The 17515-nt window shown below is 41.8% G+C and overlaps 1 protein-coding gene across 1 annotated transcript in view; it reads right to left on the bottom strand.

The window, feature by feature from the left end:
• CACUL1 (CDK2 associated cullin domain 1) overlaps window positions 1-17515 on the bottom strand; it is an 84503-nt gene that overhangs the window by 15562 nt on the left and 51426 nt on the right. Inside the window, exons 4-5 of the mRNA XM_056120916.1 lie at window positions 9387-9482; window positions 2131-2233 (exon numbers count right to left, since the gene is read on the bottom strand). Of these exons, the coding sequence (XP_055976891.1) occupies window positions 2131-2233; window positions 9387-9482 (199 nt within the window). The remainder of the gene's footprint in view (window positions 1-2130; window positions 2234-9386; window positions 9483-17515) is intronic.

Consider the following 17515-nt stretch of genomic DNA (forward strand, 5'->3'; position numbering starts at 1 on the left):
GTAAAGGCCCTCCCGTTGATCGTCGATTTGCTCGAGCGGGCCCAGTAACGTCTCCATTGGAGACTTTGTTGTTACTGTGTCTGGCATATCGAATACTCTCGGTAGCTTGCCGGGCTCTCCGAGAGGGGCGGAGGAATCGAACTCGGATTGGCCGTGTTGGCTGCTTGTAAGGCGAACGCCCTACCGCTATGCTATTGCTCCAGCCCATAAGGAAAGATGAAATCCTGCAACTAGCTGCCCTTGGAACAGAACTCGAAGGCAAAGTAAGTCACAGTAGAAAGACAAGTCCTTGATGATCTTACTCATCTGTGGTATGTAGAGAAACAAAGCAGGGAATAAGATGATATTGAATAATTTAAAAAAATCCTTTGACTATAAATTTATAGACTTTTACTATAAATCTGAGGTACCGAACAGTGGGAGGAAGGGTTGAAGAAGGGGCAGACTAGAAACCCTGACAACTGCTCATGATATCAGCCAGTTTTACCTGACTTGTGAAAGTGAAAAGGCCTTTTAGTTTACTAGGAAAAGAAACGATTCAGCCTCTTCAGGAGTAATTTTTATTATAAACCAGATGAGGTAACACACAAAGGAGGAAATGATTCATTTTCTCTCACCTTGTGTATACTAATATGTTATCTCTAAAATTTTCTTTTAGATATATATTATCTATAAAATGACGATTAAATTCATTTCTAAGTCACCAACATATAAATGCCTATTTATGAGGTTAAGTAGGCTTTTCTCTGAGTAATAGCAATTCTCTAAAGAACTTTAACAGGAAAGACTCCAAAACACGGCTCTATTTTAAAACTAAAGCAAAAGGCAGTGTCGACATCAGAAAGAACATTTAAATGATAATAACCAGTAGCTGGAATATCTCCTGAGATAATGCTTACAGATGTCTATAAACATTTGTCCAGCCTAGCCTAAAGGGAAAAAAGCCCCAATCCCATGATTCTGGGCCTTGATTAAGACTCTGGACTCCCATGGGAACACAATGATGAGGCCTATTATCTTCATCTACAATAATATAAGGAAGTTGCTTTTCTGAAATAAACTGGTGCAGAATGTTTAATACTTCTTTTAAATTTAAGAATGAAAAAGCAGTAATTCTTTATGAGTTTTAGTAAATTTTTATTGTAACAGGCGCTAATGAATGCAAAAATACATACTACAAGTCCAAGTAAGTCATCAAATTCTAGAAAATCTAAAAAAAAAAGGTGACTTGCTAAGTTGCATAAAATATGAACCTTGAAAGATGCTGAAACAGGGCGAGCGAGTACAGCAATGGGGCGTTTGCCTTTCACGTGGTCAACCTGGGTTAGATCTCTGACATCCCACTTACAGTTCCTGAGCATGGCCAGGAGCAATCCTGAGCCCAGAGCCAGGAGTAGGTCCTGAGCCAGGCTGTGTCCCCATCCCCTAAAAAAAGATGCTGAAACAAAGGCTGTTGGCACCCACGTAAACTTTACTTGGCGAGCCGGTAATTCTTAGATTTATGATGCCGCCTTGGGTGAGGAGGCAGGGGCCCAGGCCCAGGAGAGAGGACACTGAACTTAGCACTGAGATCTGCAACTGGATGTCAAACAATTTACAAAATCCAGCACGCAGAAGAGAAAATGCAGGGTTGCGGTCACAAAGCTTGAGTAAATCAGTAAACGGCAGAGTCAGATTAGAGAAAGGCCCTAAGAGTGAAAAATTACATTAAAACAAAAAATAATTTTTAAAAAAAAGTGAAAAATTACAGATGCTGTACTAACACTTCCAAGATGCAACAGTATCTTCTGGAGTAATCAGCAACAATGTCAATTATCAGTACCCACTCATCAAAGTTCACAGTAAACAACCCCCTTGAGGACGTTCCCCTCCTAACAGGGGTAGCAAGGGGAGCAGGAGGCAAAAGTCTCAGGTCAGATATGAAGACAATGTCCAGCTAGCAAGATCACTGGGTGACCTTCAAGTCACAGTTTGAATTCTCTCTCCCTAAAACAAGCCTTGAAAACTTCTGGCTATTTGATTAAAGACATGTCAACACTGGGGTTTATATGCCAAGGCACCATAACCCTCCCTGCTCCCAGAGAGCGCTGTTGGTGCTACCTCACCCTTGCAATAAGCGGAATTACTTACGCATTAGGCTATAAATGTGCTTTTCTGCAACATGTTCCGTAAACAGCTTTATAAGGTCATCTTTTAAGTCTCTGTTAAGCTTGGTTTCGATGTAAAACTTATTCTGAAAAAGAAAATAAGTTATTTTTTATTGCATCGGTTAGGGAGAAATATTCTAAAGAAACTGAAGCACTGAAAAAAAAATGGCCAATTTTGAGAAATAATACAGGCACTAATTAAAACATGAATGTTTAATAATAAAAACCCTACCACTGTTACATCTTTCTCTAATTTATTCCTTCTATTGGTGCCAAGAATTGAACTCTGGGGCCTTCTGAATGCAAGGCATGTGTTCTACCCCTGAGCCAAGTCCCCAACCTTGCTGGGTCTTTCTGGCATGGAGTTAAACACCAAAAGATCAAATACATGAACCACATACCTTCCATAACACAGAAAGATACCTAACATTAAGTAGACAGGGATATCCAGAGCAGACCTGAGTGTCTCATGTCATAAGCACGTAATCTTTTTGTTTGTTTGTTTTTTGTTTGTTTTATTTTTTGATTTTTTATTAGTGAAACACCATGAGGTACAGTTGTAGACTTACAAATCTTTGTGCTTGGGTTTCAATTACACAGTGATCAAATACCCATTCCTCCACCAGTGCCCATTTCCCACCACCACCCAGTATCCCTCCCACCCCCCAAGCACGTAATCTTTTAAGGAAGTCAAGTGACCCAATCAGGATGACAAAAAACTAGGAAAGTTTTTGAGAGAAAGTTTCTTAAGAGCTATCTTATATCCATTTAATGTAAATCTTAAAATGCATTAGCACAGAACGAGTCATAATATTTTTAAAACTCATGTATCTGCAAAATAAGATATCTTAGGAAAAAAATTTTATTTATAAATTTATCACTGATTTACAATTTTGCAGAATTCCAGGAGTTTAGCTCTATTCACCTCTGTGTCTGGGCGTCACCAACTCCACAGCATGGAGAAAGGAGAGAGCTATCCCACATGCTAGATAATAAACATAGTAAGAATGTAATAAATGGTCAAAGTTATCAGAACTGAAGAGTTTGTCTAAGCAACTGAGCTGTTTGTGGATGAGGACAGTAGGGGGAGGGGTTCCTGGAACACTGGGGGACAGGTCAGTGTCGTGCTGGAATAACAGATCCATGAAAAGTATATCAGTACTGTAAATCCTAGTACCTCAATAAAAATTTTTTTTGGGGGGGGGCCAGGGAACGACACGTCATCTTCTAATCCGAGAACAAGATGAATGAGTCAGCCTGAAGACTAATCTCAAAGAGATAGAATCTAAGCTGCAGAAACTCATGGGTACACTGGTCTTTTGAGTCCAAAACTCTGGGGTGCCTTGGGGTGGGAAAGTGGTTCCTGTCCTGACGAAATCCTGGCAGTCACATCCACATCCCAGAGTTGCCACCGCACAAACAGCCCGACCTCACTGCTTCCCAACTAACTCTGCAGAGATGTCGGGCTGATGAAAATTCCAGCCACACGGGATTTCAGGCTGTGAACTGTGGGGGTTCTTGGAGTGGGCAAAGGCGGCCCCCTAGTCTCAGTCACACAAACAATGATCCAGCTTCAGAGCTTCAGGCCAATCCTCGGGAGCGATGCGAGCCGAGCCAAGCCTCTGAAACCCATCAGCCCAATTCTCCAGATCCCGGAGTCCCTGGGAGGCGGGGACGGCGGACGCAGCCAGCAGCACCTCCAAATTCCACAGTACTGGCAGCTCAGTAGGAGCACAGCAAATCAAGAGAGGAAAGGAGCACAGATGCCCACTAACTAGCTCAGTAAATTAAAACAATGGCACAGAAGGCTCACAGAGGAACACAAGAGCTCAGCCCACCCTCAAACAATGACTTGAATGTCCCACTGTGAGAGAGAACAATTTTCACTAATTTCCTTTTACTTTAGTATTTTTTGATCATTCCATTAGCCATGTTGTGGTGACAAGCAAAATAAAGTAAATTATTTTGTTCCTGCTGGGAGCGCAGGTGGGGACAATGATGGAGAGAGGTCACACTGGTGGCGCGGCTGGTGTCGGAACACTGAATGCCTGAAACAACTGTATTATGAACAAGCAACTTTGCAAGCCATGGTATTTAAATAAAGTTAAAAAAAGGTAATTATAAAATATTTGGATAACCATAAAAAAAGATGAAACAAACCCTACAGACAAGCAAAGAAACAAAACAGAACCCAAGACCTTGTACTACTGTGGAAACCAAAGATCAAGTGACCCTGGAGATGGTCTTTTTTTTCTGGAAATTTCTTTTACAAGAGATACTCATGCTTCTAAATTACATAATTACTTTAAATTTGGGTTCTGTTTCTTGCAAGCAAAAGCACCATGATTAGGATTATTAGCAAGTCAAAACAATAGGTTCAAATTTAGATGTTAACACAATTACAGGAATGGAAAATTTTTAAATCTTAACAAATGGCTTAATTAAAATTATGATGCTTTCCTCCTCTTTGAAAATTTATAAAACATTCATGTGGTTGCAAAATAAAACTATGCAGAAGGGTATGCAATAAGGTCTCTCAGAGCTAACCACTCCAGTCCCATTCCCAAATATACCATTGGACACTGGGGAAATATTGGCATTCTTTCTAAAGTGCTGCCCAGTCCATGTGTTATGTGGGTTTTTTTCCCTTAACAAATTAGAAAGCACCTGCTAATGAAGAAATATTACACTAAGCTTTGCACTGGCTTTTTCACCTAATTTACCTAAGGAAGATTTTTTTTCTATAATAACACACCGACATCATTATTTTTAACTACATATTTCTTTACTGTATCTTCTACATATTATTTAAAATTAGTAGTCCCCTGCTGATAATAGATTCCCCCCCCCATCATCTTGCTATTAAAAACAATGTTGCATAATTCTTGCACATACACTTACAAATATGTATGAGTTTGTTTGATAAATTCCTAGAGGTACAATTCCTCAGTCAAACGCTGGTGCATTTTCATCTATGCCCAGTCATGCCAGTCAATCTTTCAAGAGGTTTTACCGACACACACTTCCTTATCTTGCTCCTCATGGGAGGGACCATTTCCCCAAAGCCACAGAACTGGGCTATCAAACCTATTTCATTTCACTAACTGAAAGTTTTTTTTTTAAAGCTAGTTATTTTAACTTATTTTTAAGACAGTAGGTATATTTGCATGTTTATTACTCATGTCATTCTTTTTTCCCCTGTGAACTATGCATTTGTGTCCTTTCTCAACTTATAAGGACAAAGTAGAGTGGTTGTTTTCTAATTAATTCATAAAACATGATTATATATCAAGGAAAGCAACCTTCATCATATGTTTTGCAAATTTATTGCAATTTCTTCCCAACTATTTTGGTTTATGGCGTATTTCAGGGTACAAGGTTTTTAACTTTTTCAATGACCATAGTTGGTATTGGCCTTCATGGCCTTGAGGATTGTGGGCTTGTTTGGGAAGGTTTTTTTCTACCCTTCGCTCGAGGAAAGTTTGAAGCTTGTTTATTTTTAACTGATACTGACTTCCTAAATAGCTTTTCTTTTTTTGCTTTTTGGGTCACACCCGGCGATGCTCAGGTGTTACTCCTGGCTCATGCACTCAGGAACTGCTCCTCGCGGTGCTCGGGGGACCATATGGGATGCTGGGAATCGAACCTGTGTCGGCCATGTTGGCTGCATGCAAGGCAAACGCCCTACCGCTGTGCTATCGCTCCGGGCTGGAGCGATAGCGCAGCGGGTAGGGCATTTGCCTTGCACGCAGCCAACATGGCCGACCCGAGTTCGATTCCTCCGCCCCTCTCGGAGAGCCCGGCAAGCTACCGAGAGTATCTCGCCCGCACGGCAGAGTCTGGCAAGCCACCCGTGATGTATTCGATATGCCAAACACAGTAACAACAAAGTCTCCAATGGAGACGTTACTGGGCTCGCTCGAGCAAATCGATGAACGACGAGAGGGCCTTTACCTTTACCTTTACCTTCCTAAATCCAAAGTTCAAGAAAGCAACAATGGTGCAACGGAGAGAGCACAGCAGGTCAGGCATTTTCCCTGCACACACTGGCATATCGCGGGCACCAACTATTCCTCCCCACCTCGCACCCTTCCCCTGCAGGAGGAAAGCCCTGAAAAGAACCCCACACCTCTCGAAAAAGAAAAACAGTAATAACAGCATAACAGAAAAAGTTTGAATCACATTACCTTATCTTAACCAAAGTTTTATAGTCATATTTTGGTTCAAAATCCATGTCAAACTGTAACCTGCTCTCTGAGCCCATGTTCTCCCTTCAACACAAATCTCGCTCACTTACCCCTACATATCTTTGCTCGCTTGCTTTTTTTTTCCATTTTAGAAAACTCTGTGTGTTCTCTCTTGAACAAGTATCATTTCTCTTTCCCTCCCCTTATATCTTTCTAAATTTCATTCAATAAAAACTATCTTGGGGCTGGTGCAATAGCACAGCGGGTAGGGCATTTGCCTTGCCCATGGCTGACCCAGGTTCGATTCCCAACATCCCGTATGGTCCCCTGAGCACCGCCAGGAGTAACTCCTGAGTGCAGAGCCAGGAGTAACCCCTGTGCATCGCCAGGTGTGACCCAAAAAGCAAAAAAAAAAACAAAAAAAACAACAAAAAAAACTATCTTGCTTCACTAAAAAAATAGCAAAAGACTCACAAATAAATCTCGGAAGAGAGAAACATGCTGCAGAGATGTCTCCTCACCCCTCGCCAGGCTGACTTCATCAAGGTGCTTCTGAGGGGGGCAGGTGTGTCCCTCCACCTGCCCCCAAAACAACCCCAGCAGGCACAAACCTCCAGAACCCAACTGCTGACCTTCACAGGCTCAGGATGAGCTCCCCACGCATGAAAATGAATCTGCTGAAAGACCCAAGTATGTGGGTTTTGTGGCTGAAATCTCCAGGCTCGCATGGAGTCGGGAATGGGTGCCATCCTCCCATCTCCCTGTGCTTTGGGACTCTGGCAGTCAGGCCCATGAACTGTCTCTGGGAGCACATTAACAGCCATGATTCAGAGACTCCTAAATAATTCCCGGAAGAGAGCAATATGCTGCAGAGATGCCTCAGGACCACCAAATCACCATCCAGTTAAAAGTTTATACTTTTATACAACCCATACTTTATGCCACTGCTATACCAAGAGTAGCATACCACATTTGATGGGGTGGAGGGTAGAAGGGTAGATCTTAATTAATATATAAAGATATAGATATAGATAAGCACACAAGGCTCAGCCTGTAACATGCTGTCACTGTCACTGTCCTCCTTTTGATCATCGATTTGCTCGAGCGGGCCCAGTAACGTCTCCATTGGAGACTTTGTTGTTACTGTGTCTGGCATATCGAATACGTCACGGGGAGCTTGCCAGGCCCTGCCGTGCGGGTGAGATACTCTCGGTAGCTTGCCGGGCTCTCCGAGAGGGGTGGAGGAATCGAACTCGGGTCGGCCATGTTGGCTGCGTGCAAGGCAAACGCCCTACCGCTGTGCTATTGCTCCAGCCCGTAACATGCTAGTGATCTCTTATACAGGGGCTTAATGGCTCCAAGGTGAGATACAACAATTTTCACACACTTTCCTCTAAAGAAACCTTTTTGGATCATTTTTAGTCAAAAATTCATAACAAGCAATACAAAATAAATTAGCATCTGCAGAGGGTGGTGGTGGGAAAATTCAAACTAATGATGGTGGAAAGGCGTAATGGTGCTGGGACTGGTGTGGGAATGTTGAATGCAGTAAATTACTACATTCAACAACTTTATGAAAATACAATTTAAAAAAAATTACAAAAATGTAGACACAGCCTGTTACTGAGCTTTCCTTATGGAAAATCCCCCGAGTTACTGAAAAATGCCTTTAAAATGGCAAATGTGAAGGTAAGTTAACCTACTCGGCTTCTAAACTTCCTTGTCCACAAAAAGGCACTTATCGCTCTCACTTTGTAGTCTCAGTCTCTCACTGAAATGAAAGAACAAGGAATCTGATGAGTCATCTATGGGGTATAGCCTATGGGGGGACTGCACCAAAGTGATGACTTTCAAGCTTCCTCTTTTCAAGAAGTTAGTTCAGTTAACCCAGGTGCAGTGATATGTAATATTATCAGTAATATTTTTATTAAAGTTTAATAATTCATAAGAGTTCTGAAACTTAAGTCAAAGAAAGCCTTTTTAAGCTCAATTTCTTCCACGATGTCCTGGTAAAAAAAATGCAAAAATTTTTTCTTCCAAATTATGTTTACTGGAAAACTTCTTATTAATGTCCAAGGAATAAAAAAGCTAAAATGAAAGTATTTTGGAAAACATCTTTCAAAATTGAGGGAAGTCAGCGGTAGTTTGAGGAAAAATTTTTAATAAACTCTAATCTTATAGAGAGCAAATCATTTTGAAAATCTGTAGCCCACCTATAGTAATCTAATATGCTCATTTGAACATTCTATATGCATTCCTAATATACCATTCCCCACTCTACTAAACACAAATGGGGGTGGGGGTGGAAATCAAGGTTTCCATGGGCACCTCCAGACAACTGGAGACTCTGTGACTCTATAGATTTAAAAGGAAGAGCCATCAGCAATCAATAGTGCAAATCATACTCGGCATAATTCTCCAAATAAAAAAGTCAGCAGAAGCAAGCATATTTTATAGGACTTTTTAGTGGACAAACTTGCAGGCTATCGAATGTAGCCTGCACACAGGGCAGAGTCTGGCAAACTCCCCGTGGCGTACCCAATATGCCAAATACCAGTAACAATGATGGGTCTCATTCTCCTAAAGAGCCTTGAATATAATCTCAGGGCTAGGATAAAAGAGACGTTACTGGGGCCTGCTCGAGGCAATCGACGAATAACAGGATGATGAATGAAATGAATTAGTGCAATAACTTACCAACATTCAACAACACATTTTTAGACTCACAAGCCTTAATGTTTCACTCACTGAGAACAAGATGCGCTTCTGACATACTCGAAGCATAGGACCAAGCAATGTCTGCCACGGGCAGGCGTGGAATAAACACTTGGCGGACAACTGCTCATTAATAACACTTGCTACTATTTATACTCAGGCTGTTACTTGGGGGAATTTTAAAACAGAAAAGGGGTAAATATTATTTCCAAAGCAATGCTATTAAGCGTTGTTGAAATAAGATTAATTTCCATCGGTAACATAATAAAAGCCTGCTTTGCATCTGCGTGGAGACCAGGAAACGCAGGGATAGGACAGGGGAACAGGGCTGACTTACCATATATATGAAAAGAGGCACAATGCTCTGCAATGCTCCCATATATTGTCCAAGAGCTATATTAAATCTTTCAATATAAAGATCTGGAGGGCTGGCCTGTGGGAAAGAATATCAACGTGATCACTCTGAGAGACAAAGAACGAAGACCACCACAATCCAAAATGCTAACAGATCCCAAAATTCCTCCTCAAATTCACAAAAAATGTGGAAGAGGTTTGTGGCCTCTTGTTTAGATTCCTTCCCCCCCCCAGCCCCCCAACCACCAAATATCTGTACAAATCATATTAGTGAGTGTAGTATGTTCAAGAGAAAACACAGGCTTGGACCCCATAAAGTAAAAGGAATTACATGTCCCGAGTTGAGAAGCTGATGACTCACTCAGTCAGAATGGGGATGAGCTGGAGTATTTGTTTGTTTGTTTGTTTGTTTGTTTTGGGGGGGGGAATGGTCACACCCAGAGATGCTCAGGGACTAACTCCTGGCTCTGCACTCAGGAACCACTCCTGGTAGTGCTCAAGAAGCCATATGGGATAACCAGAGATTGAACCTGGGTCAGCCGTGCACCACTGTTTTTCTTAAGGCTCATCCTCTTAGTGAGTAAAAAAGATGTTGCATTCACAGTCAGGAAAAATAATATGAGTTTAAAATTATCACTGAATTGCTGTGCCTGGATGGGTAAGAAAGATTGAAGGAAGTGGTACAGGCTTACTATGCCATTAGAATGCCTACTGGGTTCTTTTTTGTGTGCATGATTTCCTTTAACTACAGCAATATTCTGAGCTCTGTATTAATTTGGTTGTGAACCACATCTACAGTTAATTACAGACATTATTATCGAGGATGCAGGTACTGAAATAAACTCTATGTGCCTGCAATTCTGAAGAGCAGTAAATTAAATATAATACAGGCCTAGCATGTAATTCATTGTTACTAAAGACCGAGTCTTAAAGACAGCGGAAAAATACCTGCAGTTTCACTGTGTGTTATGAGGTGAATGTTTGTGTCTCCCCCAGATGTCTATGTTGAATCCTCAAGTTCCAGTATTTGAAATAAGGAAGTAATTAGGGCTGCAGGTGGTCAGAGTGAGGACCTGGACCTGGAGGATTTGTGTTCTCCTGAGAAGAGATGGAGTGTCACTCTACCCCTCTCCACGAAGAGTAAAGGTCACATGAGCCACTGAAGCTTGGCTTGACACAGCCAGAAAAGGTCCCATCAGGCATAAGATCAGCTAGAGCAAATCCATTTCTGTTGCTTAAATCTCCCAGTTTGTGGCATTTTGTTATAGCCAAGTGGACTAAGACACTGTGTTTTAAAAAGGCATAGACCCAGCTACACATCGAAACCTTTACTCGCTCTGCCACGCTCCCAGGCAAAAGTAATCTCTGCTGACCTTGCTGGGACCTTTCATGAACCAAGATGGACCTTCCGGCGAGGACCTAGCAGTCTTCCTGCCTGACCTCTGCCCTATCAACAGTCTCAGCTCCAGAGCTCCTGAAACATGCAGCCTCCTCACCCACTACATCTTACACTAGTCACAGTTACACTTCCTGTCAATAAGTGGAGACAGCAGGGAAGGAAGAGAGCAACTCCCAGCCTAAATACAAAGATTCACCCACAGTACAGCAACCCCTGGGGGAGATGGGCAGAAGCCCACCAAGCTCAAGGAGTGGGGCAGTGACATGGAAGACTCTAGCACCAATCAGCACTAGAATCTCAGGCGACTGCAGTGACACCATGTTGAGGATGTTTAGTGGGCTCAAAGAAACAGACTGCCAGCAAAGCACAAGAAAGTAACAGTCGAAAAGGAGAAAACTGCAATCAGAAATGACAGAAATGAAGAGTAGAATAGGTGATATAAAATGAACTAAAGAGAACATCTGTGCAGCAGAACAGCAGCAGCTGAGGAAAAGATCGGAAACTTCGAGATGAGATGCAGGAAACCTCTAGGAACCAATCTGAGAACAAACTTGAATCTGTATTTATGCAAGGCTGAGTCCCTGACTGGAGTCATTGCCCCAGTCCCTCTACTTTCATAAGAAAGTCAAAGCACATCACAATGTATACTCATTACATTTTATATACTCCTTTCTAATAAATTATCTTTATGAGAGAAAAAAAAAGCAGCCAGGTACTGTTTCAGTTTATTTTACGAAGGAAAATTAGCATTCTAACATTGAACACAAAAACAGGCAAATAATTTGCCTGTGGAGTGCCAGGAAATGATATATCAAAACACGCAAACAAAACTGACTCTATAGAAGTCTTTCTACTATCTTATAAAAATCTGACTTTCAAACAAAGATATTCAGAAGTGGCACACAGAAAATTCCCAAATATTAAATAGGAGCAATTATAAAACCAACCCTTCTGGCTAAGCTGTTTTAGAAATGTTGACATGTACCAATATTATGTTGAAATTCTATTTCCCATGTTCTTCGGTTCTTCTCAGAAGCGTGGGGTAGGCGTGGGGGGCTGTCCTTACTTCTGATTCTCCCATCACTGTGTCTGCTCAGGCTGGGTGCACACTGGGTGCTTCTTTCCTTTGTCTTGTCTAAAGGGGATTTTTTTTTTAATTTATGAGGCATCTGGGCTCAGAAATTGTCCCTTGATTACACTTCTATAGATAATAAATCCGCGGCTTAAAACTCAAACCTGGATAAGTCCAAGTCCTCGAGCATTCTAAAACCTGAGAACAGTGCCAACTCCCAGTAGAGGCATTCTGTTCCCTTCTCTGGGCTCACATCCAGTTCCTTCAGACATGTGGTCCAGCTCAGAGGTCGAAGGGGACCACAGTTCCCAAAGGCCACCATGGGGTTTTGGGATTCCTTATCTGCTCTACCTGAACACCTTCATCCCAACTCCCCAATGATTCAGGCTAGGTACTTTCTATATGCCTTCAGAAGCTGCCACTTTCTCAAAACCTCTATTCTTGGCACAGAGCATGCCCGATTCATCTCTCCAATCAATGCAAGTCCACAGAGGACATCATCTCTATGTACTGCCTTTCTATATCTAGAAGTGTCCACAAATCCTGAATAGGTATAGATAAATGCATATCTCTCTCTCTCTCTCTCTCTCTCTCTCGTCCTGTTTAGATTTAAATACTATCTAAACTAGTTTAACTCTAAACTATTATTTCACTATTTATTAAACAAGGCAGCATGACATTAGGCAATTCATTTGGCCCTCTGAATTTCAATTTCCACACATATAAAATGGGAAAATTACTAATTATGCTACTTCTAGGATGTGCTAAGAATCCGAGAAAATAAGTTATAATGGTTTGAAAAATGTCAAGTAGTATACATGTACTTCCAACTAGGGAGAGTAAGTACACTCTTTTCTAAAATAATTACCCATTTGCTTAGTACTTCTGAAGGCCCATTAACATAATTAAAGAAATTTCCAATTAATGAAATTCATGATAGTGGTTGTATATTATAAATAAATTTTTAGCTATGACTAATGAATAGATCACACCTAATATTTTTCTCCAAAGTTTCAGAGAACCCTGGAAATGATATTTTAGTATTCAAAGAAACACATTCTTAGAACTAAAAAAAAAAAAAATTCACAGAACTTTTTGCATAAAACCAATTTTCCCTTTTCATAAAAGAACACTTTACTCAAAAAGTAAAAAGCACGGATGATCAAAAAGCACATTTACTAGCAGAGATAATAAATAAAATTTAATTTATTAGTTACTCTTCAAGAGTACCCAACGTCGCAAAGGTTATGAATAGTCAAAGTACTTTTTGTACTAAATCAAATGTCTGAGCGTTTACTTGGCTGTCTCACTTCCCCATTTCATGCAGCACTTATTCAAAACCTTTTAAATAAAACCAGTCTTATTACTAGGAAACTCACACTCATTGCCATTTTAAAAAACAACAAATCAAACCACTCTTCCTTCAGATTTAAGTTCAGTACACTTTGAGTCCCACCAGGGAAATTGCTCCCTATTTGATTTACATTAGTTCAACATGGATGTATTTGACTTGGTACAGCAAATGGAATTTTTCACCCTTAAAACAAACAAGCTTCATTTTATTCTCAAACAAAACATGAAAAACGCAAGTCGCCAGAAGAAATATCCATTATTCTAAACTTACTTTAACTTTTCATTGGAGAACTAAAGTTCCCTGAAATCTGTAGTAAAGCTGAAGGGAATATTTTGATTTTTTTTTTAAAGGGAGAATGCAGTCATCCAGTCTAAAATATGAATGAGAGAAGGGGACACTGGTGACAGGATAGGTGTTGGAACATTGTATGCCTGAAAGACTCTACATTAGCGACTTTGTTATTAATCACAGTATCTTAAAAAAAAAAGGATGAGTTCAAAGGTTTTTAAAGAATTTACCCTCCTTCTGCTCCTTTCTCAGGGCCAATTTCTATCATATTCTAGAAGAACTTTATTTACAAGAAAGTAAGTATCCTATTAATAACTCTTTGCGGGCAAGCTACCAAGAGTATTCGATATGCCAAACACAGTAACAACAAAGTCTCCAATGGAGACGTTACTGGGCCCGCTCGAGCAAATCGACGATCAACGGGAGGGCCTTTACCTTTTACCTTTATTTATCAGTGCTTTTCCTAATGACTCATCTTTTTTGGAGGGAGGGGGATGCTCCCAGGAGTATGCCGCCACCCTGACTAGCAATTGGTCCTGTGCTAAGGTCCCAAGATGCGATGCTGCTCCAGCCCTGGGTGCCATGTTCAGGCTTAGCAGGTGACGTGTGAGGGCCTGGACTCCAGTCAGGTGTGACTTAAGTCCCACTAGGTTCATGGTCCCCTCACAACAAATCCTGAGACTAATTCCAATGGCTCTCAGAGACTTTAATTCTAGTGGTTCTCAAACACTGGTCCAGGAACCCTTATATTATTGAAAAGAGCTGAAGAGTCAAAAGTTTTTCTCCACATTGTTGGTTCTATCAATCTGTATTCGACAGATTAGAAAATAAATCTGGGCCAAGAAACACATAAGTTCAATTTAAAAGTAGCAGTATTATATTTGAACATATTTTAACATTAAATGTGATATCGTTTATATCATAAATGAGTTACTTATAGTGTTTGCAAGAGTCCAGCTGGGACCCCAGACCTGCTTCTGTCCCCAATCAGTCGTGACTGCTGTTTTGATTGAACAAATGAAAATCTTGCCTCACACAGATATGGACGTAGAAAACAAAATATTTCATAGCTGTTTTTTAAGAGATTTGTTGTTACTATATTTGGCATATCAAATACATCACGGGGAGCTTGCCAGGCTTTGCTGTGTGGGCGAGATACTCTTGGTAGCTTGCCAGGCTCTCCGAGAGGGGCGGAGGAATCGAACCCGGCTCAACCGGGCTGGCTGCACGCAAGGCAAACACCCTACCGCTGTGCTATCGCTCCAGCTATCAAAAATCGATCATTTTTGAAACTTGATAGATTTGGGGGTTTTATTTTGGGGGAGGGAGGGGAGGCCCTGTGAGCCACACCCGGCGGTGCTCAGGGCTTACTCCTGGCTCTGAACATAGGGGTCACTTCTGGTGGGCTCAAGGAACCATAAGGGGTGCTGAGAATCAAACCCGAGTTGGCCATGGTCAGCCACGTGAAGGCCAATCCCTACCCACTCTACCATCACTCTGGCCCTAACGATACTTTTTGAAAGGTAGAGGCAAAATGAAATCTGAAACTACCAGTGAAGTCCTTCTTCTCTGTTACACTGAAACTCTCCAGCCTCCTGCTCTCAGGGGATCTTTTACACATATATTTTTATAGCCACGAAGTGGCCAACTGAGAAATACTGAGTTGTGCAGATCTTCCAAAGGACGACATCATACACTTCCCTGTCACATAGAAAAAAAATTCTATTTGCTAGTATTATTACTTATCTAATAATTGAGCCTTTTAAAGCATTTGATATGCAATGTCATGGTGGTAAAGAGCCATTTTCTAAATTCTGATTTTCAACTCAAAGTTTGAACTTTGGCCAAAAAATAAAAAAAGTGCTGTAAGATGTTTTACTTGAAACAACAAACTTTATTTTTTAAAATGTTATAATTTGGGGCTGGAGCAATAGCACAGCAGGTGAGAGATTTGCCTTGCACGCGGCCGACCCGGGTTCGATTCCCAGCATCCCATATGGTCCCCTGAGCACCGCCAGGGGTGATTCCTGAGTGCAGAACCAGGAGTGACCCCTGTGCATTGCCGGGTGTGACACAAAAAGCAGAAATAAATAAATAAATTTTAAAAAATGTTTTATTTTTAATAGAATCACCATGAGATACAGTTACAAGGTTCTTCATAATTGGGTTTCAGTTATACATGTTCCAGTCCCTTCACTGTATATATACATTTCCCATCACCAATGTTCCCAGTTTCCCTCCTGCCACCTTCCCCTGCCACCACTACTGCCTGCCTCAATGGCAGTCCTCTCTCTCTCTCCTTTTTCCTCTCTTTCCTCTCTCCTCTCTCTCTCTCTCCACCTCTCTCTTTCTCTCTCCCCCCTTTCTGAGCAATTTGGTTTGCAATCTAGCTGAGAAGTCTCATAAAACAACAAACTTACAATGTAAAAGAAAATGTCAAAGTCTAAACAGCCATGGCTTATCAGTCATTCTTCCAAACGAAAAGTGTTATCTAGGAAAAAAAGAAAAAGCACCTCAACTAGTTTAGCTCACAACTCTACCATCACATAACTGCTTTTTTCTAAAAACAATCCAAGGCTGGGGCGGGGCACAGGGTACATATTCGCCTGGCGTGTGTATGGCTCTGGGTCTGAGACCCAGTGCTGAAAAACAAACACAAATAAAATTAAAACAATCTTCATACTTTGGAATGGAGCTTCCTATTTCTTCACAGAGAATACTCTTACAGTATTCTCCAAACCAAATTATAATAAAAGTGCTACCACTGCTTCATCCAAAACATTTTCGAGTGTGCCCAGTTTTTGTTTTCTGAGTGTGAGGGCCATCCAGAATCGGGCCAAGGTGCCCACCATCAACCATTGCCTTGAGAGAGCACACGGTACCAGAGAAAAGGGTGAATAACATCTTAGCGGCATTAGAAAGAGTTCGGGTTTCTCAGGTTCTTGAACCAGTCTACTCTTCGGAGCTGCTGCCATGGAAACTCCTCCAGCGACCCAGACTCACAGACCCACAATGAAATCTCCAAAGAGATCAACAAGGCGCAAAAATCCACGGTATCTAGGGCTGGAGCGATAGCACAGCGGGTAGGGCGTTTGCATCCCATATAGTCCCCCAAGCACCGCCAGGAGTAATTCCTGAGTGCAGATCCAGGAGTAACCCCTGTGCACCGCCGGGTGTGACCCAAAAAGAAAAAAAAAAATCCATGGGTTCCCTGGTCTCGGAAATGGAACCTCTCTCTGGGCTCCCTTGGGAGGAAGGCGGCGGAGTCCTGAGTCCTGAGTCCAAGTGGAGCCCCAGCCGCCACTCAGCCCCATGGGCTGCCACCCGCCAAAGGCCCAGCTCCACTGCCTCACAACTAGGCTCTGCAGAGATGCCAATCTGCAGAAAACTCTAGGCACACCATCTTCTGGCAGCCGACCCCCCAGACCCTCTGTACCTCCGGAAGCCCCGGCAGCCCCAGCCCCAGCCCACAACAGCCACCATGTAAACTCGGCCCACAGTTACGTATCCTGCAGTGTCCAGAGCACAACAACCCAAATTCTACAATACTGACACCCCAGTAGGAGCAAATTACCAAACTAGATGAAAAGGGAACGTGAAAACCAACGAAGCTCCATAAGGCTCAACTAGCAACCAACAGGTTTTTACTAAACCCCCAGATAAGGACTCGATGGCCTCCTGGTGAGAGAGGGCAATTTTCACAGATCTTCTTCGACTGAAGTAAGCTTTGATAATATGATTAGCCACTTTGTTGTAGCAAGGAATATAAAATAAATTATCTTGTGCATACTGAGGGTGTAGGCTTGGGGGGTGGCTGGGAAAATGGGGACAAAGACGGAAGGAAGGTCACACTGGTAGCAGGACTGGTGTCGGAATATCGAATACCTGTAACAAATATATCATAAATGCATCATAAACAACTTTGTATGCCACGGTGCTTATTTTGAAACTATAGTTTATTGGATCACCTCGAGATAAACAGGTACAAAGCTGTTCAGT

Source organism: Sorex fumeus, unplaced genomic scaffold, assembly GCF_029834395.1.
Source record: "Sorex fumeus unplaced genomic scaffold, SorFum_2.1 ptg000043l, whole genome shotgun sequence".
NCBI classification, from domain to species: domain Eukaryota; kingdom Metazoa; phylum Chordata; class Mammalia; order Eulipotyphla; family Soricidae; genus Sorex; species Sorex fumeus.